Source organism: Gilbertella persicaria, assembly GCF_025201335.1.
Source record: "Gilbertella persicaria strain CBS 190.32 chromosome Unknown B0P05scaffold_85, whole genome shotgun sequence".
Taxonomy (NCBI): domain Eukaryota; kingdom Fungi; phylum Mucoromycota; class Mucoromycetes; order Mucorales; family Choanephoraceae; genus Gilbertella; species Gilbertella persicaria.
The window spans coordinates 1-27590 of record NW_026252046.1 but is presented as its reverse complement, the minus strand read 5'-3'; the positions used below and the strand labels follow the sequence as shown (position 1 = coordinate 27590).

The window sequence follows — 27590 nt, the reverse complement described above, 5'->3', positions numbered from 1 at the left end:
AAGATAGTTGCCGTCCTCTCCCCTCTTTTCTTTTTAATAAGATATATCCCCTTTATCATCACACTGATTCGTTCAAAAAAAAAGTCAAGCAAAACTATTTGAAATTCCTTTGCCAATGCAAAGAAGACCTTTAGTTATGGTTAGCGTTGAAACAAAAAGACTGGACAATCAAACAAGGTCTATAGACTAGACTTTTTTATGGCTGTTAGTTTCTAAGAGGAGGAGCTCTAAAGGTCATTTTGGAGTAATTTTGGCTTACTTCCATACTGACGAACGGAAGAATTGTTTCTTCTGATAAATTGTTATGACGAACTTTCAACACAAAATAGATTTAAGCACAATGACCGAGTCAATTATTTTACCTTTTCTCATGACTTTATTATTGTGTCAATTTTCATGCATAAAAGTGATTCTTTCATAATCTTCAAAAGTTTAAAAAACTCTTTCAAAGACTTTGTAGTAGAGATGAGTTTGTGTTGCTCAGCTAGCTAGTCCGTCTTATCCTCGCAGCTTATATTTATACATAGATACTCGACACTTGGAAATCTCTATAACTGTCTTCTTGTTCCTTATTTTATTGAATTGGCTGATGTTGACATTGAACTCTGAGCTGCCAAACATGTCAATACCTTTGATTGTGTTACGTATCGTCAATGCAGTATGATTGTAACATACAATTTCTTGCTCATCTAAAAACATTTGGGCAATACTCAACCAAACCGTCAAAACGACTCATATTATCTTTGTCTTAATCAGAAGTATTTGACACACTTTCTAGGAGAAAAAGATAAGCTGATTATGGCTTGTATAAGAAAGGTAGTTTAAAAGAACCTAATATCATAGCATTCCAAATCAGTAAGCAGCTCAAAGCTCAGCTCGGACAGAACTAATGATGCGAAATACAAAGGTCGAACAGATATTTTGTATAACGAATAGATGTAGTGAATAGAACAACATGTTTTTTTTCCTTTATTTTTTTTGTACACTGCACCCAAAGCATGACTTTGGATGCGATTTCGAAACTGATACTACAATTACTGTTTGATTTTCTTCAATTAAATTGCTCTGAAAGCAATCGGTTCAAAACGGTCAGCGGGAATAGTGAGTCCTTCAATAGTCGTATTAGGGCGATTTTCTATAGAATCAAGTGTGATGATAGGTTCCTTCTTATTAGCTTGATGACGCTTTGCTGGATCAGGATCTTCTGGTTTTGGTACACACATTTCATCAGCTTTTGTCAAAGCCAAGTTGACACGCATAGCTATTCTGTACTCAAAATCGTACTTGCTAAATTTGAGAGCAGATTCCCAAAAGACTCGACTCCGTGTTTTGTTATCCATTCCCCAGGATGTGACACCAGCTTCCCAGTAAGCAAATGGCACGATCCATTTATCTACCTGAATTTGATCTTTGTGGTCCATAATCCAGTTCAAGTGAATGACCGACTCTTTATAACGACCAAGAGCATTAAACAAAGAAGATTTGATGAGTAATAGGGCACCACGTTGGTCAAAGTATTGAGGAGCAGGTGTACCAGGCAGTAATTCTCGAGTACGAATGCCAAATTCAATCTTTTCAGCTTCAGCAATCTGGGCCAGAGCATGATCCACAATCACCAGTGATTTATTCAAATACTCTTGACTCATAAAATCCAAACCAGTAAACAAACAAAGGTATTCCAGAGCACAAAGAGACATGTCCATGTCTTGATAACCACAATCCTGGAAAGCAGTAACCTTACGCATGATATACTTTTCAACCAATGTAGCACTCTGTGTCTTGTTGCTGACTAGCTGAGGTACTTCAGCAAAAGCTAAAATAGCTTCGGTTCTTTGACCCATCATATCCAAACAAGCACCTGTCAAGTATCTGAATATAGCAGGAGACCAATATCTGTCTTTGTAAAGCATGTCGAAAATGTTGGCTGCCTCTTCCCAATTGTGCTCCATCATATGATTGAATGCAATTTCATAATTACATATATGTAGCACTTCTACTTCTGCCCATTCGTTTTTACTAATTTCAATAGCATAAGTGAATGATTGAGTTGAGAGTGTCAAGTTGCGAGCAAGACGAGAGGTGCGACCTGCAAAATAAAGGAAGAATGCTGAATTAGGGTATGTTTTTTGAGCATCTAACAGAGTCTGAAGTAAATTATTAGCTTATGTCTGTTACATTTGAGTATACATACCTCAATAGCTGGTTGTGTATATTCGCTAGACAATATCTGTGGGCATAAAGAAGTAAGCACTGTATAATAAGCCAAAAGCCTAAATATATATATATATATATATATATATATATATAAGGATGAGCCTTTTTTTTTCTTTTAAATTTATAAACGTACATGAGAGAGGCCATGGGTGATCGGATTCTTCTGTCTTCTACACATAGTTTCAATAATGCAAAACCAAGATGTTTATCTGCCTTCCAACCAAAGGCAGATACAATACGAAGTACTTTTTGTGGAAGTGTCGACAAAACAAGATGAACAGCACCAATGCTACACTCAATGAGAAATTGGCTCTAAGTACTGTCTTAACTTACCCAAACTGAATACCAGAAATAGTATCACGATCAATAAACTCGTGATATACTTGACCCATTCGTTTGTATTCTTGCCAAACTAAACTATAACTTGCATAGGCTAACCAATCACTATTTAGAATACATTTGGACTCTTTTTTTTCCCTCTCTAATTACCTCTTCTTAAATTCATGCCACACTTGACATAACCCATCACATTCTCCTGCAATAGTTGTAAAATAGCAATTTGAAGACAGCATTCGGCCTTGGCCACATGAGCACGCAAAACACCGTTTGGAACAAATGTTACACCTTTCTTCTGAATTGATTTTAATGTGGCTGGTTTTGGACTAGCAGGTAAAGCACCTGATCTGCGAGCAAATTTGATATAGTTGTAATAGTTGTTCATGGCCTGATATAAAGAGTTTCCTACCGTCTTTTTGGTAGCAGCATCAATTTGTGCAGTAGCAATACTGTATGTTGTAGTGAGCACTCCAATTGCGTTTTTTGTCATGGAGTCGTCTGTTGTCTATTTATAGTCGAAAATAGAAAATCAGCATATGTGCACTAATAAATAAATAAATAATCATACCATGATGGCTATTCACAAAGCGTTAATAAACGAAAAAAAAAATCGCAGGCTTACCTTTCAAAAAAGCCATAGAGCCTAGGCCTAAAGCATATAAAGGATCACTAGAAAAGAAAAAAGAATTAGTCTCTATATGAGTTTGATGTGCTCCGTACGTTTCAGCTTGTTTTTCAAATAGTTTCTTTGCTTTCATGAATCGATTATTAAACAAATGACGAATGGCACGCAGAATGGGTTCATCTATTTCAAGTCAATTAAAAAAACTCACTTGATTCTAAACTGCCTTACCTGCTCTTTCTTGTTGACGAGGTGAGAATGTGTTTTCCTTGATATTCTTCAAGTCAATCTTGTTTAAAGCAATTAAATTGGCACTATGAGTCTCCACGTCTCCAACATCTTCACTTGGGCGTTCTTCAAGATCAAATGTCTGTCCTTGAAGTGGAAGGCCAGGAGTAGGTGGTGATAAGTCTTGAACCATATCACTAAACGTTTGGGAACCCTTCTTATTGTCGTCTTGCTTTTCATTATTATCGAGACTCACGTTTGTCAAAGAGGTAGCAGCCGAGACATCACCTTCCTCGCTTGATTTGTCATTGCTACCAACACTACGAGTCTCCTCTTTTTCCTCTTCCTTTTTCTCTGCATCTTCGGTACTAGTATCTTGCTCCTTCAAGTCTGATTCAATTGGTTCTTCTTTTTCAGTTTCTTGAACCGTCAATTCCTCGACAATTTCTTCCTTGATAATCGCTTCTTTAACACCTTCAACTTGATCTTGTTCGATAATGACTTGCTTTTCCTCATCAAGCATTTCTTCTTGAACAATGGGTTCTTTTGTCATATTGACTGGCTCTTCATTTTTTTGTTCCTTTTTTTGGTTTTGTTGAATAGTATCTTGAAGTGCACTAATAACAAGCCCCAACTCCTTGGGTTGTTCAGTCTCTTCGTCACTTGAAGGAGAGCTGGCCTCCACCTCATCTGAACTTGCGCTTGTCCTCGCTTTTGTTTCTACCGGTGGTTGTCTTACCTCTTCAGTAACAGCGGGTTTTGAAACCTCTAAATTATCTACTTGAGATTGATGAGCAACCTCGGCACCATTTTCCTCGGTAGTGATAGGCTTAGTCATGTATAAATGATAGAAATAGATTGAAAAAAGAGAGAAAAGGGAAAGTAGATTTATTGCAGAAATAATAAAAAAAAAAAAAACTTTAAAAGTAGATTTAGTGTATAGGATTGGTTCTTGTGTTGAAAAGAAATGAATGTTGTGCAACAGTTCACAAGCATGGGTAGTACGCCGTTTACTTTGGTTTTGTCATAAAAAGACTTTAGTTCACAAGCATATATACATTTGACAATGGGTTGTTTTTGTTTAAAGTAAGAGCTTGCTATGAATGTAAAACCAATCGATTTAGAGCCATTCGTTTTTTTTATGAAATACTCAATGTGTTTTTCAGATCAAAAAATAGCAAAGTTCCTCAGCAGAGAGTCTGTATGCTATCATCGGAAATCATATAACATTGTGCAGTAACCCTCTTTTTAATACAGCTAACCAAGAAAGACAAAGTGTGTTAAATGGCACTAGAAATTTCTTTAGTATACTATGTCGAACGCACAATTCTATACACAGCCGAAACACATAAAAAAAAGGCTTCTCTCATTGATCAAAAAACCTTGATTCGTATTTGCCAGTGAGTGAACTACAATCACTCATTGCATCATGATAGAAGAAAAAAGAGAACGCATTTTATTATGTGAAATAGAAGCTAGTTACAAAAAGAAATTTAGGCACGAGCAAGACGAGCATTGCGGGCCAATTGACGAGCATTGAGCTTGACAACCTTCTTGTCGGAAGCACGGGCAACAACTTCATCCTTTTCAGTGAGAACGATTTCAATGTGAGAAGGAGAAGACATGAAGGGGTTGATTCTACCGTGAGCACGGTAAGTACGACGACGGTGCTTAGGAGCTTGGTTGACGACAATGCTGGAGATGTAGAGTTCTTCAACGTTCAAGCCCTTAGCCTATTATGTTATGTAAGTATATACCGCTAGAAACTTTATATTTACTTACTTCGGCGTTGCTTTCAGCGTTCTTCAAGAGGTCAGTGACGAACTTGACAGACTTGACGGGCCAACGACCTTGAGTAGCCTTGAATTCCTTAGCTTGAGAAGCACGACCAACACCACCGTTGAATCTACGGAAGGGGATAACTTGCTTGTGTTCAGTAACGTTGTTGAGGTAAGAGTAAGCCTTGCTCAACTTCAAACCCTTGATAGCAGCAGCGACTTCGTGGGTGTTCTTGAACTGTAGAGCATGTCAGTAAAGTGATACATGGCTTGAGTTAATAACTTACGTGAACACGGAGGTAAGAACCTCTGGACTTGGCAGCTAAAGACAAAAAATAATTTCTTTTAAACACTTGTTACTTGATGTTGTGTTTACAAACTTACCCTTAGCGGGGTTGGCTGGAGTAGCAGCGTATCTGACCATAGTTGCTCAACAGACTATAGAAGAGTGAGTATGACTGCACAGTTTGTTTGTTGGACGCATGAAGTATTGAATCAATCAAAAAGGTCGACATATGATGAAAATAACAAAAACTAAAAAGTGCATTTCATCTAAAAAAAAAGGTTCATTTCGCTCTTTCATCCATCCATCCACTTTCGATCTTTCTGCTATTAGCATTTCGTTTATTGATGCTTCTTCCTCATAGCATGATTCAACCTTCATGCATCCTATCGGTATACATACTGTCGAATAAAAGGAAGGATTGACTATAACATTGAACACCATTTGGTATATCCCCCTTCTTTCAAAACTGAGTTTGAATTCTCCCGGCCCGGAGTGGCTTGTACGTATATACACTTTTGATAGGTAGTGTAGAGAACTGCAGCCTATAAAGTCGACTCTACTATTTAACAGAGTGAATAAATATGTCTCTCAGACGTCTAATAGACCATGGAGCACAATAAATGATGAAGTTTAGAAGGTCAAGTCTAATTTGATTGGCCATAAGCTTCAAACTTCCGAGAATAAGAAATTAAATTCCGATAGCAACCCAATGCGAGAAGAATTAAAAATACTCAAACAGGCTGTAAAATAAAGTACCTCCTCTTTAATCGTATCTTATAGGTAAGACTAATGAAACTGGCAGCTTCTTGTGTCTCAAAGGATGTGATGGATGAATTGAGCAAAGAAATGATGTATTTCATAAGGATTTCTAAGCAAATTCTACAATGGATGATTTATGGATTCGAATTGGATGGATAGATCAAATGTTACGATCATGTACTTGAATTGAATCTATCGTTTCGATCCATCAATAACAAAATCATCAACTTGCTTGACTAAGCTCCTCTCATCGCTTTGAATAGAAGCTGCAGTACACTCTATACCCTATTGTAACATTGATCTAATCTATCTCTTTTTATTGTTCTCTTTTTGCAGTCATGGGTGGTAAGTTATTACAACATATAAAGTAAAAGAGCTGATCTAATTTGTCTTGATTGTAGCCTACAAGTATCTCGAAGAACTTGCCAGAAAGAAGCAATCTGACGTCTCTCGTTTCTTGCTCCGTGTCCGTTGTTGGGAATACAGACAATTGAACGTCATTCACCGTGCTTCTCGTTCTTCCCGCCCTGATAAGGCTCGTCGTTTGGGTTACAAGGCCAAGCAAGGTTTCGTTATCTACCGTATCCGCGTTCGTCGTGGTGGTCGTAAGAGACCTGTTCCCAAGGGTGCTACTTACGGTAAGCCCGTCAACGAAGGTGTTTCTCAACTCAAGTACCAACGTTCCCTCCGTTCTACTGCTGAAGAACGTGTTGGCCGTAAGTGCGCCAACTTGCGTGTCTTGAACTCCTACTGGATCAACCAAGATGCTACCTACAAGTACTACGAAGTTATCCTCGTTGACCCCTCTCACAAGGCTATCCGTCGTGATGCTCGCATCAACTGGATCGCCAACCCCGTCCACAAGCGTCGTGAAGCTCGTGGTTTGACTGCCGTTGGTAAGAAGTCCCGAGGTCACAACAAGGGTCACCGCTTTAACAACACCAAGGGTTCTGGTCGTCGTGCCACCTGGAAGCGTCGCAACACCCTTTCTCTCCGTCGTTACCGTTAAATCTCATGTTGAGGTCTTTATTGACAGTTTATTCAGGTGTTTACGACTTATGCAGGGCAACTGTCTTAATTTCAATAAAGTAACATTCAATAAAAGTCTACATATATTTATATATCTAAGTTTATTATTGTGGTTATTATTAATATGGGAGAGAGTGAGGGAGCGGGGGGAGGGGAGGCTTATTCTTTAGTATCAGGTTTGCTGAAGCCATGTTGATAATCCGTGGCAGGATGCATATATGCTTGGTTACTTGTGTTGTGCATTTGACTAGCATCGTACATGCCAGCAGCAGCAGCAGCACCAGTAGGGTTATTATAATATCCATGGTCGCTATAGGGTTGGCTGGCCATTTCATCATGGTAACCACCATCATGGTAGTTACCATCATGGTAGTTACCATCATTATAGCCACCATCATGGTAATTCGTAGCATTGTAGTAATTACCACTGTTATTGGCATAATAATCAGCATCAGATTGTTGACCATAGGCACCAGCAGCACCCATAGCTGTAGCAGGTGCATAGTAATAAGCATCGTCTGGTGCAGGAGCATGGTTATTGGTAGCTACAAAATCATCGCTGTAAGGCACAGTGCTATGAGCAGGAGGCACAAAGGCTCTGCCACCAGCGCCTGCCGTTGTTGCTGCTGCTCCTGTTTCATTGTAATTTGTTTGAGGTCCGTTATTATATTCATACATTTCATCTGTACTGCCCAACATGTTGCTATTGGGTTTCTTTGTACGTCTAAACAAGAAGAAGAACAAGGCACCTACACATAGATGTGGTTAGTGATCATATATATCGATTCTCTCTCTTTTTTTTTTTTTTTTTTTTTTTTTTACCTAGAGCTGCAACACCAACAATGGCACCAACAACACCACCGACAATAGCACCTTTATTGGAGCCTGAACCAGAACTGTCTGCACTGCTCACTACAAAAATAGAAACATAAGTATGGTATGTGAAATAGATAAAATGCATTCACCTGCAGAAGCATTTGTGGCAGATGGAATAGCAGAAGACAAAGAAGAAGAGGAAGAAGGCATATTAGGCGGTGTAGATGAAACAGACATAGAGGGAAGGATAGGTAAAGCAGAACTAATACTACTGGAAGGAAGGATAGAACTAATGGAGGGTACAGCACTGCTGAAAATAGAAGAAGATGAAGGAATGATTGAGCTTGATGAAGGAATGATTGAGCTTGATAAAGGAATGATTGAGCTTGATGAAGGGATAGGAATGCTACTACTGCTGGCAATAGGAGTGGTGGTAGTGCTAGGCACTTCTGAAGTAGTAGAAGGTTCAATAGTAGTAGTCGTGCTAGGAGCTTGAGTAGTGGTTGTGGTAGGTGCAACAGTTGTTGTTATGACAGGTGGTACTGTAGTAGTAGCAGTAGTAGTAGTCACAGGAGCTTGAGTAGTAGTGGCTGTAATAGCAGTAGTGGTTGTAATAGCAGTAGTGGGATCAACTGTAGTCGTAACAACCGCATCTGGCTTTTCGGTAGTAACAGCAGATGCTTTAGTTGTAGTAGGAGCAACAGTCGTAGTCATAGTAGTAGTGGTAATATTTTGAGCTTGATCAGATGTCGAGTCAGTGGCTGCAGTAGTTGTACTTTGCTTTTTGACGGTAGTATTGCTTGTTGGATTATCGGGTGGGTTAGTGGTTCCTTCACTTGTAGTTGCTTGAGCGGTTGCGTCGTTACCAGTTTGTTTGGAAGTAGTTGTATCATTACCCGCAGCTGCTTTCGTTGTTGTGGATTCTGATTGAGAAGCGCTACTATTAGTTGAACTAGTGGTCTTGTCGCTTGAAGATGCTGTATCGTCCGCAACAGCTCTACTGGTAAAGCCATTTGTCTTTACATAATAATAATCGGAGTTAGTCATTTTTAGACTTAAATAGCAATTATATCAAAATACCTGATTGCCAGATCGTGTGGTAGTGGTAGTGGATGCTTCCCCTTGGTCTGTATTTGTATTGGCGGATGTGTTGTCAGTTGCTCCTGATGAAGTCTGTTGGTCTGACTGTTCAGTAGTAGTGGGTTCAGGAACAGCACGCTTTTTGAAAATAGGGGTTGGCTTCAAAGGCACAAAAGTAGTAGTGGCATGAGGATCAGAAGTGGCTACTGGAATGAACTCGCCAAGATATTCTCTTGGATTTGCACTTTTATCGTCTGTTAATTGATAGACATTTAATTTGTTTGCATTTGTGCTACGGTGGAATCTTCCTTGCACTGTATAAATTGCGTTGGTGAAGTCCATGTAAAACAATAGAAGGAGAGGAAAGAAAGACTGTTAAAAAAAAAGAAGGAGGAGAAAGGAGTGGAAGAATAAACCAAGAAAAAACTTTTTTCATCCTTTTAATGACAGTGGCCATCGTGTGCGGTTTTAAAAAATAAATGAATCTCAATTGGCGGTTTCATATTTTATAGACTATAAAAAGAAAAAGCCATTCACTGAAATTAGCTTGAAACAACTGTTTCCAAGTGTTTTTTACTGGATATGGCTATAAGCCAAAATTGATATTTTTTTTTACTCTTTACTGCTTCTCAAAGAGCATCCCTTTTTGATTTTTTTAACCTTTATCCGAGATTGTATCCAAAAATAGTAGTCAAATTTGCTTTAGATGGAGTCCCTTTTTTTTATATCATGCTTTTGTGTGACACAGTCTGACATGGAATACAAATTAATGTTATTTAACACAACACAATTGCAATTGAATTCTTTTTCTCTTTTTTCTGCAACATGTTTTTTTTTCTAAGCAATGTTTGAGTCAATGGCTGTTAACTTCAATACAAGCATTATTTTTTTGCTTTTTATTTTTGCTAATGTCTTTCATGAACTGCTACTAATTTGATGACAATTTAAACTTGTAAGCATATCACTTATCAAAACACTCAATTTGGCTCCTTGTGCCTTACTTTATATATAAAATAATTTTCATCCATGCAAATCAACAAGGGATCTGATTGAGTTAAAATCATTTAAAGTTAAAGTATTCTTTATAAGCTTTGTATTGTCATTACCCTATCTTTTTTTTTTCAGTACATTACATCAACATTTTAGAAATCATGTCTAACAAAGACTTGGGCAGTTGATTTAGATTAAAACGAGCTATGATTTTTTTACCTTAGCTCAATAGTTGAACAGGAAAGGAATAGCACAGGGCATAGCAATCACAATGACGATAATATTTAACTTTTGGCTCGAAAGAGCTAGTAAGTAAAAAAAAAAATTGGGTACAATGACAGTGACTCTTGCCCCTAAATACCAAAAAGTTCTGGATATGTCAAAAAAGTATATCATGCGAGTTTTTTTTCTTTAACAAATTACAAGACCTTTCGTCAGCTGCCTTTTAGCAGAAAGTAGATTTATTACATCGCGTATAATGCCAAAAGTCTAACTTCCAAAAATAGACATCGAAAAAGGGCTCAAAAAATGCTAATTTTAAGTTTTACGTACATCCTTGAGGCAAAAAGAAAAAAGGAAAACCTCAACATGTATCGTCCTCTTGGCGTATTTGTTGTTTGTACAATTGTGTTGCACATTCAAGAAAACAGGTTCTAATATAGGCTCAGTACGCGCGAGATGCTCCGTTAATTATGGAAGCTAGAAGTGGTCTGTGTGTGTGTATATGTATCACAAGATTAATTTGTTATTGTTACCAAAGAAAACAGTGCTGTCATAACAACAAAAGGTAGATTTATAAATGATTAATGAGGCTTTAGTACTAAAAAGGCATATAATCCCATAAACGCTTTTGATTGAACAAAAGCATGCTTTGTCCTGTTTATCAGTGTTTGATAGTGCTGGTCGTCCACAACATGAAGTGATTGTTTTAACCAAGGCTCAATGCCCTCCAATGTATCTTGAAATATTTGAAGATAGGCATCTCCTATAGGGCCTCCCCAGCCCAAAGGAACTTCTCGATATTCACTCTGTATTATCTTCATTTCACTCTTCTCTGTTAGCATAATATCCAGTTTTGCTCCCAAAGAAGCGTCTAGACCGATTGATGAGCAAAACGCTTGGACTAAGTTGTATGTATTAGAGCTACATTCAGTATATAGAATAACTTACATGCTTCTGTATACGATTTAGCAATTGGGTTTGTTGTACTAATCTAAAAATACATTATTAATATCGCAAAAGAAATAGAAGAATTTGCTTACTCTCATGTCTAGATCAATACACTGGAAAAGACCACCATCTTTTAAGACACGTTTGATTTCAGAGAAGACAAAAGACCATTCATTTGGCTTGAAGGCAAGCACAATAAACCTAAGCGAGGTTAGATAATCAAATGTATTGATGCATAAATCGCAATTTTTTTTCTTACCGCATTTGAATGAAATCTGTTTAACACAAGAATGAGTCTAAAGATAAATAGACAATTAAACCTTACCAAAACTTTTATCAGGATAAGGAATACCTTGTAACACATTCGCTTCTGTAAAATTAAGATTGACGGGTCTAATTATTTGTGGCCATAAACTGCACATATCAATACCGGCGAATTGACAATTTGGGTATTCGAGACTTGTTTCGCATAACCACGTAGCAGGGCCACAACAAACATCCAGCACATTTAATTGATTGTTTTGGAAGTCGAGTAGCTTCAATGCATCCTTCATGATATTACTAATGAATAATTAGCTTTGCTCATAGAATATAACGTACAATCCGAGCAGCTCTTTTGTCACAAAATGCTCTTGATGGAGTCGATCAATTTCTTTGTCATCTTTAGGTAACATATATGAGCTAGATTCAACATCATGATAAACACGCCCTGCAATAATACGTTCTTTAGGTTGATTTGCTTTGCTTAATATTGATTTTTCTTCGTGTGTGAGTGAATTATTTCGTCTTGACAGTGCTTTCTTTTTTATTGTGTGTATTTGATTTGAGTGCATGTATTGACGGCGACAGGATTTATGCTGAAATCCATCATTGTCTTTTGATATATAAACACCCATTGTATATTTAGTTATGAAGAAGAAAGAAAAAGAAGAAAAAAAAATAATCATCCACTTTTTTGTTGTTGCTTCGTACTACTGCTCTTACAAATAACAAACTCCTAAAAGTCAAAGTATGACCGGAACAGCTTGACTTTCTCACTTGCCCCTCTTTTGGATTCTTTCCTTTATTCTCTCTCACTCCTTTTTTTTATATCTCCTTTGACATAGCATGATTATTTTTTTCTTTCATTGTGACAAATTCAACTTAACTTGCTTATAAACTATATCACATCATATGATTCTTTTATCCTTATTTTGCTTTTTATGCATATAGGAAAAGAGGGGGGGGGGAGGAAGGGAAGAGTAATACACAGCTAGTTTTTTTAAAAGGGAGTCTATACTATACAAATTTTCTTTGCTGAAAAATAAAACAATAAAAAACCATAATAAATACAACATTACTTTTTTATATATCATGTATACAATTTACTTTTCCAGATGCAATCTCTATCTGGGATTCCAAGGTTTTTTGTGGCTCTATATAAAGCATATGCAGCATAGCCTTGTAAAGCACTATAGCGCAGTACATCTATCTTTATGCGATGATTGTCCCACACAGTACCTGAGAACTTTTTTGAATAAAGAGCATTGTCGTAATCCTTCTTGGCTTCAAAGAATAGTTCTAAATCCTTCCAGTCTTTCAAGTAGTGTTCAACAGCTTCTGCAAAATTATATAGGTTACGATCTTCATCTGAATTCGCCTTATAGACCAAATCAAGACAAGGACCCATTACATAGCCTAGTTTTTGATACATTTGTTTCTCAATAAATTCAGGGTACCAAGCCAGTCGATAAATAAAAGGATCTGTCAATAGCTTTCCAAAGTTTGTGTCTCTTGAAGCCCCATGCTGGAAACATGCTTTTTCCAATAACACTGTATAAGATTCGCCAGTAGATTCGTTTTCAGGCTTGATAAACAATTGTAAAGCCTTCAAGACAAGAACGCCTGATTTGATCTCAGCAAGATGAAAGCAAACAGCAACAATAAAAGGGACAGTTGGGATCCTGATTGAGTTGAGGTGACTAGCTTCCATGACACTGTGAACCATAACATCCTCAATATCGTAATCGCCACTGACATACACACCATCCATGTAAGTAGGTGAATCTTCTAGTCTTTGCTCGCTAACAGCTTTTGGCTTGGCTGTTGTAAAGTTCTTTATCTTCAGTCCAACCATAGACATATCGTCATCATCTTCATCATCGTCTGAATACTTTGCTTGAGATTTACTGCCACTGCTCTTATTCTTACTATCGTGGTTATCGTCACTGCCATCATCATCATCGTCGTCGTCGTCGTCGTCGTCGTCATCGCTAATAAAACTGTCAGGGTTGAGCACACGAGGGCCTGTAAACGTTTTACGAATAGGAATTTGATTTATGCGCATCTCCATTGTATCAGGTACTACTTCTTGTGCAGTCCAATTGTCCACTACTTCAGTCTGGTTTGGGTGCATTTTACCAGTATCACTATTACCCACAGAACCACTCATCATATGAGAGCCATGCGAGGCTACTGTGGTATCAAGTCTTTTCGAGGCACCTTGGGGAGCAACCTTGGGCGCTTTTTCAATCTCGTCTAAATCAGTATCAATGCCCTTTTCCCATTTGTCGTTTGAAGATGTTGCAAAAGACGACCAAGATGCAGCACTCATTTCTTTACTGTTTGAATCATCAAACCAGGTAAATGATGCAGTTTGGCTGCTGTTGCTGTAACTTCGCATGCTTCTATCAGGCCCTTTTTCAGGTTTACAGGCAAAAGCGGATAAGCCTTTTGTATTTTGTGAAGAAATCATGGGTGATGAGCGAGTCGAGGTATTACTGTTGCAACGATTAGTGTCAAAGGTAGGTTTATTTTTTCGGTTATCATTGTTGGTATGTGTCGCATGCTTTTGGTAAGGAGAAGATGGTGTTGTGTGTTTTTGGTGAGGTGAGGATGGTGTTGGTTGCGTTGAAGATGGACGGCTAAAACTAGGTGAAGATCGCCATGAATTAGTGGGTGTTTCTTGGGTCCATGTTAGCTGTTGCTGTTGCTGCTGCTGCTGCTGCTGCTGCTGTTGTTGTTGTTGTTGTTGTTTTGGTAATACTTCTGATACTGTTGGTGATGCTTCTTTTGGTATTTGCTGCGTTTCTGAATATAAAATTTCTTCAGGCTTTTTCCACTTTGATCCAGCGCTTGAGCGCCATGCATATCTTTCCGTACTAGCTTCCCAAGATGATACAGCCTTCCATTTTGAATTCCTAGTGCCTATTTTATCACTGCTGTTTGTTTTCTCTAGAGTGCCCCATTGTGCTCGCTTATCAACTGAAGGATTACGCCAGTTAACTGATGCTTCTTTAGCATCCCATGGTGTTGCATCTTTTATATCACATGGTGGTATATCTTTTGTATCCCATGATTCTTTATCTTTTTTATCCCAGGATGCATTGGTGTTCCAAGAACTATGGACTTTAGCGTGAGATTGCCATAATGGGTTGGCTATCTCTTTTTCTGATTGCGCTGACATTTCTTCAGTAGTTTCCAATGTTAAGCTTTGTTTGTTTGTTGTTGGTTCTTTTGATCTACTAAGTCTCTCTGTTGATTCTGCGTTAAGATTCCTCATAGACTCTTGCTTCAGTTTTTCATTACCTCTTTTTGGCTCTTCATGTTCTTCTTTTGTATCATGCACTATAGATTCGTTTCTATCTGACAGATCATTAAATTCAGCTCCAAGAATATTAGATTTGACATTGTCAGACAAGTCGCAAACAACTCGATCTCTTTTTTCTCCTTCTACTGCTGTTTCTTCTCTGTTGCTGCCGCTTGTTTTGCCGTTGTCAATGCGACTTGATTGCCCGTTTTTAGTTATCTCATGTAAAGAAAGAGCAATTGCTTTCTGAACGTCTAATGAGAAACGAGGGTCATTGTCATCATATCCATCGTCTGTCTCTGGTTGAGGAGACACTGGCACAGGAAGGTTTATCATAGCTTTTTTATCTTTACGGCGATGTGTTGTTCTTGTTTCGTTTCTTGGTGAAGCAGGAGTAGGTGAATAACTCACTGCCTTATGGCGTTGATTTTGCCATCGATAAAGAGCTTTGACTGAAAGCGTACTCTCAAGTGATCTTGGCCAAAAGTGTTTTGGCTCTGAAGCGTATGATTCAGTCGATTCGTTAAGAGCAAATACACTCAAAACATCAAAGACAGAATAGACCAAGGCTTTTGGGGGTAAAGGGTTCAACAACCAGACACAGTCTTTATCTAAGAACCGAAATGAGTCAGAAAACTGCTTTATCTTTTGGAATTCATCAATGCCCTCCCATTCAGAAGCATATTTAGTCATGGCAGCATGAAGACTAAGTTCTTCAACAGCAATAGCACGCAATTTGACTTGTAAATCCAAAAAATAAGCTGGATCAATCGTTTTAAAGAATTGTTCAATGGCAAGCATATCAGAGCGCAGAGACCAGCCAACCCAGTGAATATTATTGTCTTCCAAGACAGGTCTTAACTTTTCATTCAATATATCAAAGCCTAGAATATCCACCTGTACAGCATAGCCTAGGGTGTCTGAGACAGCAATTTGAAGTAACTTCAATTCAGGCAGGTTCTTTTTTGTGCCCAAAAATTCACAATCAATAGCTACATATTTTGTTCTTTTGATTTGCTCCAAAAGCTCATTAATGCCTTCAAGCGTATTGACTGCGACACAGGTAGCGACGCGTCCGTTATGTAAAGGAACCTGAATAGTCCAGTTGTCTACTTGGGTCCAGTTGGACTCCATCTCATAACTGGCTTTGGGCTGTCGTGACGGTGAGTGATATTCCCCGGAATAATGGCTTGTATAGGAGGGCTTTCGCGAAAGATAAGAAGGTCCTTTGTGAACAAATTCTCGTAAAGGAGGAAGCAGATTTTTAACAAGGACCATGTCTTGCTGGTTTTCATAAGGACCTAGAAGGCAAAGAAGTAGGTCTGCTGACTTGACTACATTGCCCCAATACTGAGCGTTCTGAGCAAGACCTTTTTCTTCCATTATTTCTCTTTATTTACAGAAAAAAAGAAAGACAAAGAAAGGAAAGACATGATGAATACGCAGGATTTAAGAGTCCGTTGTTGCTGCTGATACATCGACACACAGGCTGCATAAAAAAAATCTTTAGAACCATCATTCTGGCTTATGATAGTTTAATGCATTACTAACCACTTCTCCTATTTAGTATCTCATATAACAAGAGAAGATAGTACTATTCCTGAATACAATAGAGTATACACACAAACACACTTAATAAACACTTCTGTACTCTATCAAAATCAGTGAGAAAAAAAAAGTAGCTAGATTAGCATCGTGACTTTTAAATTTTGAATATACTCGCGTTTAGAAAAACTCTTTCTCTTTCTTTCTTTTTCAATATAGAGAAATATGAAGAAAAAGTACAAGACGAAATTCCCTGTTGTTAGTGTCAAGTCATTTGATATGAAGCAAAAAAAAAAAAAAAAAGCTTACAATAAAACATAGGCACGTATAAAGAAAATTATGCAACTAGATGAGGACGTTGGGAAAGTAGCTCAAGCAACACCTATTTTAATATGTAAGATAATGTAATAAAAAAGAGACAAGATATATAATATCGGATTTTTTGAATATTAACATTATTTCTTCTTTAGCTAAGGCATTGGAGCTGTTTATGCAGTCCTTAATAGACCAGGCTTGTCAAGAGTCTCGTGAAAGAAGTGCAAAGCGTTTGACTGTAGCTCATTTGTGAGTATTCAACAGAAAGAGGAAATTTGGCTCATGTATACTACTTTCTAGGAAAAAAACAATCGAGACAGTAGACAAATTTGATTTTCTTAAAGATATTGTTTCGTCTATCCCAGATCCATTGGAATCCCAACAACAATCGTCAGATAATGCAAATAAACCAACTCGCTCCAATAGAAAATCAAAAGCTGCTGTCAAAGAAGAATAGTTATTCTAATAAAAAGCTTCATTGTATATATAAACATAATTGCTTTGACTTGGGGTGGCAAGGAGATTTTTTTTTTGTGAATTGACTTTTTCGTTGGATCGACTTATTTAAGCTAGTTTTTCGTTCTCGAGAATAACATTACACACAGATACTAAAGGAGTTGTCTAATTGCGATAGAAATAATCTAAGCAGTATATCATAGATAAATTATCCTACTTCTTTTCATGATAAATATTGGTATGTTTACTTTATTTTTCTTTTGAAGAAAAAAAATAAACGAGAGTTTTAAGTACCTTTTTTACTTAAAGAGGATCAGCATTTCTATAAAAATTAGATAATTCTACACTAAATACAGTGCACAACGATCTTGGAAGAGAATACGCCCATTGCATTCATAAAAAAAACTTGTATTTATCTATTCAAAGCATGACACGCAGTATATATACAAAACGATGTACTATCTATAGTCTAAAATACTTGTTAGTACTCTTTATATGAATATGTGGATTCATTGTTATAAGACGGCGTAGTAAGCTATAATGTCAAATTTCATGTGGATCATGCAAGATCCGATAAATTAAGATGTGTAGCAAATTTTATTGAAAGTCCGCTTTTTTTTTTGGTATAAAATATCGGTAACCATCTTATCTTGTTTCTTCTTACTAATCATTCTTAAATTACCTTATGCCTACATTGATGAACGAAGAAACTACTCCCCTTATCAATCGTTTCTCAAGTTCTCAAGAGAAAAAGGATGCTTATTCAAAATGGAGCATTACAACAGGTCTTATCTTGTTTGTCTCACTAATTTTGTCTGTACTAGTCCGTATACCGTTCAATATTTTTACATTCCATCCAGTATTCATGACCATCTTTATTGTTCTTGCAACTGAAGGAATCACGCTTTTGCAGCCTACAAGTACCGCCGAGGAAAAGAAATCTGGATTAAAGTACCACGCTATCATTCAATCTGCAAGTTATCTTTCTGCTATTACTGGGTTTTCTTTTATCTTTTACAACAAGGTTATATCAGGAAAACATCATTTCGAATCGTAAGTTTGTCGATTTCATATAATGGCTCTTTGTTTCTGTGTATTGAAAGCATTTGTTCTCTATAGTTTTCATGGCAAGTTGGGGTTGTTTGTTTTCATTTTTTTGGCCATTCAGCTTATATTTGGCATCGCAATGGCTTTCTTACCTCGTCACGCCTTTGGTTCAGTTGAGCGTGGTAAAAGTTTATGGAAATATCATCGTGTCTCGGGTTACATTTTGTTGGTCTTGGTCTGGCTTACTTCTCAATTAGGTGTAAGGGCTGACTACATGTACAATAATCTGTATAGTGTTCATTTGCTTTGGCTGCACTGGGTGGCTGTATTCCTTGTATTTGCAGGCATTGCTAATCGCATCCGCTTAAAGAAGTGGGGAATTAAACAATAAATATACGTGATGGCGTTATTTGCTTGTATATATATATGTGTGTGTGTGTAACAGTAGCAAGCTCTACCTGTTTTTTCTTTTCTTTAGGACCGAGATCAGTGGCAACATTCGAAAAATGCTTGAAACAGAGAGAAAAAATCAGCGCCAAGTGCTGCTGTACTAAATGTACCAGACTGATTGCTTTTATTGGATAGGCCTTTTTTTTAGACAGCTTTTCATCTGTGATGATATACTTCCTTCCTACTTTTACTCTCATCATATTCATTTACTTGAGTGAGTAAACGACGTATATAGGAAATACTCACTATGATTGCATCATTCCTATTCCTGGAAATTTCTGTGCTGTGTACCTGGGTTGATTTGATTCGGTGCTGTAATTACAATTCTAGCGAATATGTTGCGAGAAAAAAAAAAGGACCTGTGGACTTCTTCCTTTTTTCAAGAACCATGTACAGTGTGTTTTATCTTGTATTTCTCTTTTGGAAAGTATTTTTTATATCCCTCAAGACTTTCTTCAGCTATCACAAGGTCTCAAAAAGAGAAAGAAGAACCACCATTACACTAGCTTGGAAGGACAAAAAACTACAGCTCAACTTTAAAGAGTTCTCAAAAGGGTTTGATGAGGCAACAGTTAGAGATCTCAAAGAAAAAGTGAAGTTATTGACAGACGTACCTATTGCTTCTATGAAGCTTCAAGTCTCTGGGGGTAAATCTTTGATCAAATAAGAACAATGTTTCTCATCCATATATGAATATGAATAGCCAACATGAAAGATGATACAGCTACCTTGTCAAGCCTTGGTGTTCATAAGGGATCAATCGTTACTTTAAATGGAGAGGTTGTTGATGTAAGATACAGCAAAGGTTGTCATGGTTACGGTGCCTGATTTTCTCTTTCTGTTTTAGGAAACGGTTGTCAAGCAAACTGCTTCTGGTAATCCAGAAGAATATGCATTAATGCTTCGAATTGCCAATATAGTTGAATCAATTGAAAACAACACACTAAAGAAATTAGAAGAATTTGATGCTTCGATAAAAAAGAATCAACAGAAAAAGAAGTTGAGTGAAACGGAGAAAAAGAAACTACAGGATCAAGGCATCTATTTGTCAGAAAAAATTATGCAAGGCTTGATCAGTTTGGACAGTGTCGAATGCCCTATGAGTTTCGATACTGCTAGACAACGTAGAAGAGAAGGTGTTCGTTTAGCACAGAAATTATTAGAGCGCGTTGACAACTCAAGAGCTATTGTTAGAGAGATTTGTAAAAACAAATAAACCAACTTTTTTTTTTTTTTTTTTTTATTTTTTAAGCCTAGGCTATCTTTTTATGCTACTGCGCTTTCTTTTCAAAAGGAAGATACTTGTTTTTCATCAAAGCCGCTTCAAGTCAACTGCAATCACGTTTGAGATGCTAAGACCTTATCAACAAGAATGTGTTGAGACAACCTTGCTTGAGTTTAAGAAAGGCTGTCAAAGACAGATCGTTTCTTTACCAGTTGGTAAGTGATGTATAGATCACTAGAACAAATGTTTCTTACTTGTGTATAGGAAGCGGAAAGACGGTATGCGTAAAGCATACTGAGAAAAAACTATTGATTTTTATTCTATAGGTTATTATGTCAAACTTGATTCCATTGATACCCTCCCCTACACCAAAAGCAACCAAAGTTTTACTGTTAGCACACCGAACAGAACTCCTGGACCAAGCTCATAATCAAATTACTAAATACAATCCCAACTTGGTAAGATGGACAAGCCAAGATATAGTATTTTTCCTAAACTGTGGTATAGAATGTTCAAATAGAACAAGGCAAGCGCAAAGTGGATATTGATAAAGCAGATGTCATAGTTGCTTCTGTGCCTACTATCGGAAGAGCCAGCTCCTCGAGGATTGAAGCCTATGACCCCTCTATCTTTAAAGCTATTTTGATCGACGAAGCACATCATGCAGTCGCCGATACATATGGTCGTATTCTTGATTATTTCGGCATATTTAAAAGCGATAATCAGAAGCTTTTGTGGGGATGCTCAGCAACTGTTAAACGTCACGATGGCCAAGCATTAAACACTGTATTTGATAAAATCACTTATCATGTAGGTTTTTTGCAGATGATTGAACAACGCTATTTAAGCTCTATGCGTGTTACTACTGTCAAGACAAATGTCAAGCTGGATGATGTGCGTTATACAAAAGTAGATTTTGTTGAAAAAGAGCTCGCATCAGTCATTAATACAGACGCCCGTAATGAAGTTATTGTCTCAAGTTGGCAGAAATATGCGCATGAACAAGGCCGAAAGTCAACACTGGTGTTTGCGCTGAATATCGAGCATACAATCAAGCTTTGCAACAAGTTTATAGATGCAGGTATCAATGCAAGATTTATTACCAGCAAATCAAATCCCATTGAACGTCTTGAAGTTCTTGATGCGTTTAGAGCAGGGGAGATTCCTGTATTAGTCAACTGTGGTAAGGTGTATCTATCGCATTGTAGATGTATCTAAGTTTAGAGAAACATAGCTATCCTGACAGAAGGCACAGATATTCCCTGTGTTGATTGTATTTTAATGGCAAGGCCTACTCGATCTGCTACTTTATTTCAACAGATGTTTGGTCGTGGATTAAGATTACATGGTGAAAAAGAAGATTGTTTGGTCATTGATTTTGTGGATAATTTCAAAACCACTGGTCAACATGGCTTAGTCACCGTACCTACATTACTTGGTCTTGATACTACAGAAATTGTACAAGGTAAAAGTGAATTGAACTGCCTATCCGTGTTCTGATTTTTGAACAGATAAGACCGTTTTGGAATTAGAAGAAAAGGCTGAAAGCGAAAGGATGGAAAAGACTGGTAAGTGCTCAAACTATCTTTAAAGGCATGCTAATTCAATTCTACAGAAGAAGAGGATTATGATCCTGATTGTGTTCAAGTCAAAGTGACTGAATATGAAGACTTAAAGGAACTCATGATTGATTTATCTACCACAAATGAAATCAAAAGTGCATCCAACTACAACTGGATCAATATTGGCAAAGATAAATGTGTTCTCAATATACTCAACACTGGTTTCATGGTATTGGAGAAATTGAATGGTAAATGGATAGGCACTTTTAGACGCGAAAACATAAAGAGTGATTTTTTTCCCAAGCCAACCAGGATTCCTTTGGAGGCAAGCGACTTACCATCTGCTATTCGAGGTTCCGAAACATGGCTACAGAAGTCCATGACCATTAATCGTGGTAGTATGTTACGAACAGCTAGTTTCCGGAAAGACAAGATGACTGAAGCACAAGAGAAGGCTCTGTCCCGTTATAAAATTGAAGTGTCATCCAAAATGACAAAAGGACAAGCTATGGATTTGTTAACTAAACTCAGATATGGACAGCTAAATATCTGGAAGTTAGAATGGAAACTGAACGAAAAAAAGAAATTGCTGGAGAAAAAGAAGATGGATGCAGCTGCATTGTTGCGAGAAAATAAACCAAAATTTAGTGTCGTGCGTTAGACAAGCGTCTTTATTTACATATCTACAATTTCTTCTTATATACAAATAGATTCAGATGATTAGCTTAAGAATATACATGAATAAATGAGCTCGCTGTATCCATAGAGGGTATTCGTGTCGTAACTTCCATTTCGATTGCAAAAGACGACTGCGACGGGTCCAAAAGTTTTCGTGGCGTTGAGGAAGTAGTAATAACAAGGTAGAAAAAAACATGGTTCGATACTTGACAGTTGTGGATGTTATGGCTTTGGGTTTGTTTGTTTGTTGTGTTATTGGCTGTGGAACTGCAATAAGTTCTCCTACAACGTATTTAAATAGCGACGTTAGGGATGTAGCACTCTGAAGCATTTTTGTATTTTTAGGAGGTAATGGTATGATTTTCACATCAACATTTTCTTGGATAACGATATCTTGCTTTTCTTGAGCTGTGTTATATTTACGCTGATGGTGATATACATGGTGAACATGATGATGCATAATATGACTAGTATCAGGATCGCTGTGCTGTATCGTTTCTGTCAATTGCCTCATAGCAATCGCTAGTCTCCACTGACTATATAAGAATCGCTTCTTTTGTTTCAACTGCAGATCAATTTCTATAGGGTCAACAGAATTGTCTTCTGACTGCAAAGAGGGACAGGAACGACTTTTCTTTAGTAAAAAATCGGAATTGTGATATAAAGAAACACGTGCGTCTAAGCTATGCTTTGCCTCCTCAATCAATTTCTCCAAAGACTCATTCATGCGGTTCAGACTGTCACTTGCATTTTTCTGATAATCCTCTTCCAACTCTGTATCGAATGATATTGTTGTATCACTATTATTAAAAACAGGGTTTAACAAGTGAATAAATTGAGCGGAGTGGTAGCAAAAAAAAAAAAAAAAAAATTTACATTGGGGCGGATGCCAAACTTTCTTCAAGTTTTTGTAAAAGGTACTGATTTTGCAGTTCGAGTCTATTATACAGTTCAGTTATTTTGAGCAGGTAAAAGTGATATAAAGGGCAATTACCTCTGGTGACAATGACGATACGATAGTATCATTAGTTCTGTATCTTGCATGGATTTTCTCATAGAGTGTAATAAAACATCCAACTCCTCAGCCTAAAGAAAATACATGTTTATATTGAGAACATAGCCAAATTATTCTTACCTTGGTAAAGTGCTGTTTCTGCTGTTTCTGCTCTTGATAATACTTCTCAGCAAGGACAGCTGAGTAGGATGGTGGTGAAGAATTATGCTCTTCCAGCAATTGTAGAATATTGGGCTTTGTTGGATATTCCATCAAATTGTATTGATATCGTTTATCAGATGCTACAGACCCATAAGACATACAGATATGTTTCAGGGTACAGCTTTTAAAAGAAGAAAAATAAAAGAAAAAGGAAAGAGAGAGAGAGAGAGAGAGAGAGAGAGGGAAAAGGTTGAGCTTAATTAGAAATTAAAATTTGATGTGTTTTTTGTAGTATGACTGTGTTACTTGACAGAGTCTGTGTAAAATAACCTGAGCACATTTATAAAAAAAAACATAAAAACAAATATCAGTGAGCTCCATCATTTGTTTTGTATTTGTTTGGATTGAGAATAGTCGCTTTTTGGAATCCAGATGTATTAAGCCTTGAAATCTTGGGATTTTGTTCGGATTGGATTTTGAGATAGAATTTAACTAGTTTGTTATATTTTGTTGATAATATAGCAAAAGCTTTATTCATATAAGTATATGATATAACTGATAATGTAATATTGAGTTATCTTACTTTTTCTAATTCTCGAGTAATGCTTGAGACAAAATCCGAAGAAAAAAATAAAGTGATAGGATAGATGATAATTATATAAAAAAATTGAAGGATATGTGTAACAGGTACACAACAAAAAAAAAGAAAAGGGAAGACAGAGACAACTCAAAGGTATACTAAGTACACACTATTTCGCAACCTTTCAGCCTGTTGTTCCTTATTCAGGAACGGCTACGTCTTCTCAGCAACAAATCTCCGGTTTGTCTGATTTAGGTAGTATGCACTTTACGGAATAATTTTTATTGATTTTAAAGTAATAAACAAAATTCGTTCGCAAAGAAGTAGAGGAAAATGGGGAATAGAATGCATCTGATTTATAGCTGACAATGCTGTTTGATACACAGTCTATCTTGACTCTGTGCAAAACTCTACAAATACATATCAACTAAATGAAATTAGAAGTATGCCAGACTCCTAATAGATAACTTACCACAGATATATTGATTTAAGCAATACAATTGATTCTTTTTTTTTTTTTTTTTTTTTGTAAAAAGTCTAGCTATTCGATTTTGAAAACCTAAAGAAGAACTTTATTTCAATGGAATCAAAAGCATTATTCTGTTACTAAGGGCATGTATTCTTTGTTAACAAAAAGAAGACTTAATATTATGCATGAGAAGGTTTGTTATTCTTGGTATCGTCTTTATTCCCGATGCATTTTTTGAAATTTAGGCAAGTAGAAAAAGAACTGGGTGCTGCTTCAAAAACAAAAGGAGGACGATGTTGATTTTGTTCAATCAACTCAGAGCGAACTTTATAACAAAAGTTGATATGGAGCCTTGATTTTTGTTTTTTAGAAATTGTATGCATCTTTCATCAAAGACTTGTCAATATTTTTTGTAGCTGTTCTCTTTCATCAAGTAGTTCACTGTCACAAAAATCAAATTAACTCGATTAAAATTCGATACATCAAACTCACCAGGCTCACTAGCTCAATAGATTAAGTGTGTTTTAATAAAACATCTTATCTGAATAAATAGTTTGGGTAATGACGTTACTCATCCGTGTAACTGAGATACCAGGCAAATAGATGCTTCGACAATCCATACAAAACTTTATGGTTTTTTCTAGGCATATATAGGGAGCATAAAGTCTACTTGTATCTGCATAAATGCTCCAAATACCTATAAACCATGTTTACTAACATCCATGATACCTTTGGAGTTGATTTGAATAGAAAAAAAGTGACTTGGAAAAAATTAGCTATTACTCTTGAAAATTGCTCGTTTGACAACTTTTGTTCTTCTTTTTGATGCTATAGGACGAAAAATAGAGCTATCTACACGCTTGAATACTCAAAATGCGCGTCAGAGTCTTTAGTCTTTGACTAATGTGTTTGCGTAACAGTTGTACTATGCTAGGAGTGAAAAACTTTGTGAACATTTTTGCCTATTTGCTCAATATTTTAGCAGCAATATTGCTATGTTTCTTATATTAATAAACTTAAAAAGCAAAGATCTACAGATTTTACCACTACACCAAAGCCAAATGACAGCGCCTTTATGCAGTTCACAGCAAAAGCCCAATTTTTGATGTGGCGGGATAAAGAATTGGAGTTGTCTTCCATTTTAATCTTCGCACACTGCCATCCGGTATGTTCTATATCCATTTGCCCCCACATTTACAGTATAGAATGTCTATGTTTCTACTTTTATATATTCTTTGGTACTCAAAATAACATAATATGCTTTAGAGAAATTGATTTCTCGCGGCTTCTATGTGATATGTAGTGTAAAAATTCCCAAAACACAGCTTAAATGTACTATTCTTTGATGCATCATTACTTGACAACCAGACTATCAAAACAGCCCATTTTTTCATTTAAAACATGTTCTTTTGAGTCCAGCAATTGAATGGTACCATTGGCTTAGCTGTTTTGTGAGATTCATTTTTTTGACCCTTGGGTATTCACGGAGGTTCGTGAAGATAAAAAAAAAAAAGTTGATGGAAATTTTTGGAATGACCCAATGTAGATCTGATCCAACCAATGTGAGGTTAGATCATGACTAGATACTTCTGGTAGAAAGAGAACAAGTTTACTAAGATGAAAAGGTTGACTAGATTTGAGCATTGCCTTCGAATCTTCGATCAAAGCTTGTTGTACACTGTAATCAGTACAAAAGAGGCTCTTTTAAGTAGGTATTGACTAATAAGTGGGCACTTATTTCTATATCACTCGTTACGTAAAACATGTGCGAGTAAGACCTAGCATAATACATGCTATTTTTGAGGCCAAATAGAGTAGCTTTGGATATGATAAACAATAAATGTAAACGTCGATTTTCTTTTCACTTTACGTGTTAGGTGTACTCTCTGCTTTGATGGGCATTTCTTTTCGCTTCACCAATAGTTATAAACCCCAATCACGTTTTGATCAAGTTGAAGTAAAGAAAAAACAACAACCAGACAGCAGATATACGAAAGCAAAACGTGATATGATAGTGTATTTTAGACAGCATCACCATAGTTTGGCAAGTATAATGTACTCTGATCAACCCATGTTGAAAATAAACGGCAGTAATAAATCAATACACTTGAGTAAAAAAAATCTGTTATACAAGTGAATTACACGCAAAGACAATAAACCCTATCATTTCTACAACAAGGAGTACAGACCATTAGTCTTCAGACTCTGTGTGTAATCTTGAAGGTGTTTTGGAAACTGATATCACATTTTCCGAGTAAGCAACATAAATTCCAGTACGGAGAGATGCAGCAGGAATTGAATTGCTTTCAGGAAAGTATCCTCGAATTGTAATAGCAAAAAGATTAATAAAGTATAAGTCTACCTTGTGTTTGATCCGAAAATCGAAGTAATGGTCTGGAATGAAAGTATGTGTAATGCCTTGATGTTTACTTGTATAATAAGACTACAATACTTCTTCCTCCAAAACTATTGTGTTGAGATATCTTTTATGAATCTCTAGATTGACAGAAGAGACCTTGCTTCGTCGGATTGGACAGAAGCAGGTTTAGTCTTTTTCTTTAGAATCCTGGAATGTTTTGCAAGCTTTGAACGATTCATGTTTCTGTATGTCATTGCTTGTTTATTTTGTAAAGTAATGATTTCTTTCATACGATAAAGCAAACATCTTCTTCCAGGATTTATTACGACACATCAGTCTTTTGTCTTTTTCAACTCTCCATGAGCCGAATTCTTTATATACTTTGTTTGATTATGAGACTCTTCGACACCAACCTTAGGAAGTACCTTTTTTCTGTTTGTATCAGTGTTTTTGTTTGATGATAGATATGCCAGCACTGTCAGTCTCAAAGGCTTCTGGAAAGCGCAGCGACTTGCCTATTCCTTGATGCTTGAAAGCTCTATTGTTCAAATCCACAACAACACCCCAAGTTCGAAGCTTATTGCTCATTTGAGGATTTACCTTGGACCTTAAGATGTGATAGCAAATAGCTTTGATATACAATGTCATACTGCAAGGATTAAACGCAGCTTATAGAGGAAAGCAATTGAATTGGGGCAGCTTTTCAGACCCGAACAGTTCGGCTATCTTCATGAAGGCCTTGTAATGGTTTGCAGGGTAAGGTCTGACATCATAGTAAATCGGCTTCCTTTGAAAAGTACATTCTGCTGAGTAGATTTGAAGTACTGCTTTAATACTGCTCCTTGTAGAATTGTTGAGCATCAACGCTTTCA

At 36.8% G+C, this 27590-nt stretch overlaps 11 protein-coding genes across 11 annotated transcripts; 5 read left to right on the top strand and 6 right to left on the bottom strand.

Moving 5' to 3' along the window:
• Positions 1-1055: 1055 nt before the first annotated feature.
• On the bottom strand, positions 1056-3923 carry B0P05DRAFT_481711 (uncharacterized protein; the record flags this gene model as incomplete). The annotated part of the gene is made up of 8 exons (XM_051575194.1): positions 1056-2144; positions 2192-2270; positions 2348-2503; positions 2548-2647; positions 2704-3048; positions 3173-3219; positions 3271-3355; positions 3404-3923. The coding sequence occupies 8 exons, from the start codon at positions 3921-3923 to the stop codon at positions 1056-1058; spliced, it is 2421 nt and encodes an 806-aa protein (XP_051429155.1).
• A 982-nt stretch (positions 3924-4905) lies between these two features.
• B0P05DRAFT_446648 (50S ribosomal protein L22) lies at positions 4906-5602 on the bottom strand (the record flags this gene model as incomplete). Its single annotated transcript, XM_051573816.1, has 4 exons — positions 4906-5133; positions 5183-5416; positions 5466-5500; positions 5563-5602. Coding segments are annotated over 4 exons (537 nt in total), but the record flags the coding sequence as incomplete, so codon positions are not given.
• Positions 5603-6233: 631 nt separating this feature from the next.
• On the top strand, positions 6234-7232 carry B0P05DRAFT_520018 (60S ribosomal protein L15; the record flags this gene model as incomplete). The annotated part of the gene is made up of 2 exons (XM_051575754.1): positions 6234-6568; positions 6625-7232. The coding sequence occupies exons 1-2, from the start codon at positions 6562-6564 to the stop codon at positions 7230-7232; spliced, it is 615 nt and encodes a 204-aa protein (XP_051429153.1). The 5' UTR covers positions 6234-6561.
• A 179-nt stretch (positions 7233-7411) lies between these two features.
• On the bottom strand, positions 7412-9490 carry B0P05DRAFT_592660 (uncharacterized protein; the record flags this gene model as incomplete). Its single annotated transcript, XM_051583017.1, has 4 exons — positions 7412-8001; positions 8075-8164; positions 8218-9085; positions 9149-9490. 4 exons carry the CDS (start codon positions 9488-9490, stop codon positions 7412-7414), a joined length of 1890 nt encoding a protein of 629 aa, XP_051429152.1.
• A 1331-nt stretch (positions 9491-10821) lies between these two features.
• B0P05DRAFT_566086 (S-adenosyl-L-methionine-dependent methyltransferase) lies at positions 10822-12215 on the bottom strand. The gene is made up of 6 exons (XM_051581013.1): positions 11909-12215; positions 11634-11869; positions 11568-11583; positions 11401-11509; positions 11309-11351; positions 10822-11261 (listed from the first exon to the last, which is right to left on the bottom strand). The coding sequence occupies exons 1-6, from the start codon at positions 12202-12204 to the stop codon at positions 10942-10944; spliced, it is 1020 nt and encodes a 339-aa protein (XP_051429151.1). The 5' UTR covers positions 12205-12215; the 3' UTR covers positions 10822-10941.
• Positions 12216-12531: 316 nt separating this feature from the next.
• On the bottom strand, positions 12532-16365 carry B0P05DRAFT_566080 (uncharacterized protein). Its single transcript, XM_051581012.1, has 2 exons — positions 14876-16365; positions 12532-14821 (listed from the first exon to the last, which is right to left on the bottom strand). Exons 1-2 carry the CDS (start codon positions 16257-16259, stop codon positions 12660-12662), a joined length of 3546 nt encoding a protein of 1181 aa, XP_051429150.1. The 5' UTR covers positions 16260-16365; the 3' UTR covers positions 12532-12659.
• A 281-nt stretch (positions 16366-16646) lies between these two features.
• B0P05DRAFT_501071 (histone-fold-containing protein) lies at positions 16647-17256 on the top strand (the record flags this gene model as incomplete). Its single annotated transcript, XM_051575444.1, has 4 exons — positions 16647-16679; positions 16743-16815; positions 16892-16985; positions 17037-17256. The coding sequence occupies 4 exons, from the start codon at positions 16647-16649 to the stop codon at positions 17191-17193; spliced, it is 357 nt and encodes a 118-aa protein (XP_051429149.1). The 3' UTR covers positions 17194-17256.
• Positions 17257-17782: 526 nt separating this feature from the next.
• B0P05DRAFT_566078 (eukaryotic cytochrome b561-domain-containing protein) lies at positions 17783-18658 on the top strand. Its single transcript, XM_051581011.1, has 2 exons — positions 17783-18245; positions 18312-18658. The coding sequence occupies exons 1-2, from the start codon at positions 17878-17880 to the stop codon at positions 18628-18630; spliced, it is 687 nt and encodes a 228-aa protein (XP_051429148.1). The 5' UTR covers positions 17783-17877; the 3' UTR covers positions 18631-18658.
• A 488-nt stretch (positions 18659-19146) lies between these two features.
• On the top strand, positions 19147-19911 carry B0P05DRAFT_363432 (uncharacterized protein). Its single transcript, XM_051573629.1, has 2 exons — positions 19147-19478; positions 19537-19911. The coding sequence occupies exons 1-2, from the start codon at positions 19398-19400 to the stop codon at positions 19903-19905; spliced, it is 450 nt and encodes a 149-aa protein (XP_051429147.1). The 5' UTR covers positions 19147-19397; the 3' UTR covers positions 19906-19911.
• A 46-nt stretch (positions 19912-19957) lies between these two features.
• On the top strand, positions 19958-22137 carry B0P05DRAFT_481703 (P-loop containing nucleoside triphosphate hydrolase protein; the record flags this gene model as incomplete). Its single annotated transcript, XM_051575193.1, has 6 exons — positions 19958-20129; positions 20311-20372; positions 20422-21040; positions 21149-21379; positions 21426-21482; positions 21530-22137. The coding sequence occupies 6 exons, from the start codon at positions 19958-19960 to the stop codon at positions 22135-22137; spliced, it is 1749 nt and encodes a 582-aa protein (XP_051429146.1).
• A 51-nt stretch (positions 22138-22188) lies between these two features.
• B0P05DRAFT_592655 (uncharacterized protein) lies at positions 22189-23469 on the bottom strand (the record flags this gene model as incomplete). Its single annotated transcript, XM_051583016.1, has 4 exons — positions 22189-22954; positions 23031-23093; positions 23149-23240; positions 23290-23469. 4 exons carry the CDS (start codon positions 23467-23469, stop codon positions 22189-22191), a joined length of 1101 nt encoding a protein of 366 aa, XP_051429145.1.
• Between the last annotated feature and the right edge of the window lie 4121 nt (positions 23470-27590).

Bases quoted from the DNA above. Each gene is read 5' to 3' on its own strand.
- B0P05DRAFT_566086 (XM_051581013.1), bottom strand. From the start codon at position 12,204: ATGGGTGTTTATATATCAAAAGACAATGATGGATTTCAGCATAAATCC. The intron at 11,870-11,908 runs GTACGTTATATT...ATTATTCATTAG, and splicing joins ACAAAAGAGCTGCTCGGATT to TAATATCATGAAGGATGCAT. The intron at 11,352-11,400 runs GTAAGCAAATTC...ATGTATTTTTAG, and splicing joins GTATTGATCTAGACATGAGA to ATTAGTACAACAAACCCAAT.
- B0P05DRAFT_566080 (XM_051581012.1), bottom strand. From the start codon at position 16,259: ATGGAAGAAAAAGGTCTTGCTCAGAACGCTCAGTATTGGGGCAATGTA. The intron at 14,822-14,875 runs GTAATGAAAAAC...CAGAATCAACAG, and splicing joins ACATGAAGAGCCAAAAAGAG to AGAGACTTAGTAGATCAAAA.
- B0P05DRAFT_566078 (XM_051581011.1), top strand. From the start codon at position 17,878: ATGCCTACATTGATGAACGAAGAAACTACTCCCCTTATCAATCGTTTC. The intron at 18,246-18,311 runs GTAAGTTTGTCG...TGTTCTCTATAG, and splicing joins GGAAAACATCATTTCGAATC to TTTTCATGGCAAGTTGGGGT.
- B0P05DRAFT_363432 (XM_051573629.1), top strand. From the start codon at position 19,398: ATGAAAGATGATACAGCTACCTTGTCAAGCCTTGGTGTTCATAAGGGA. The intron at 19,479-19,536 runs GTAAGATACAGC...TTTCTGTTTTAG, and splicing joins TAAATGGAGAGGTTGTTGAT to GAAACGGTTGTCAAGCAAAC.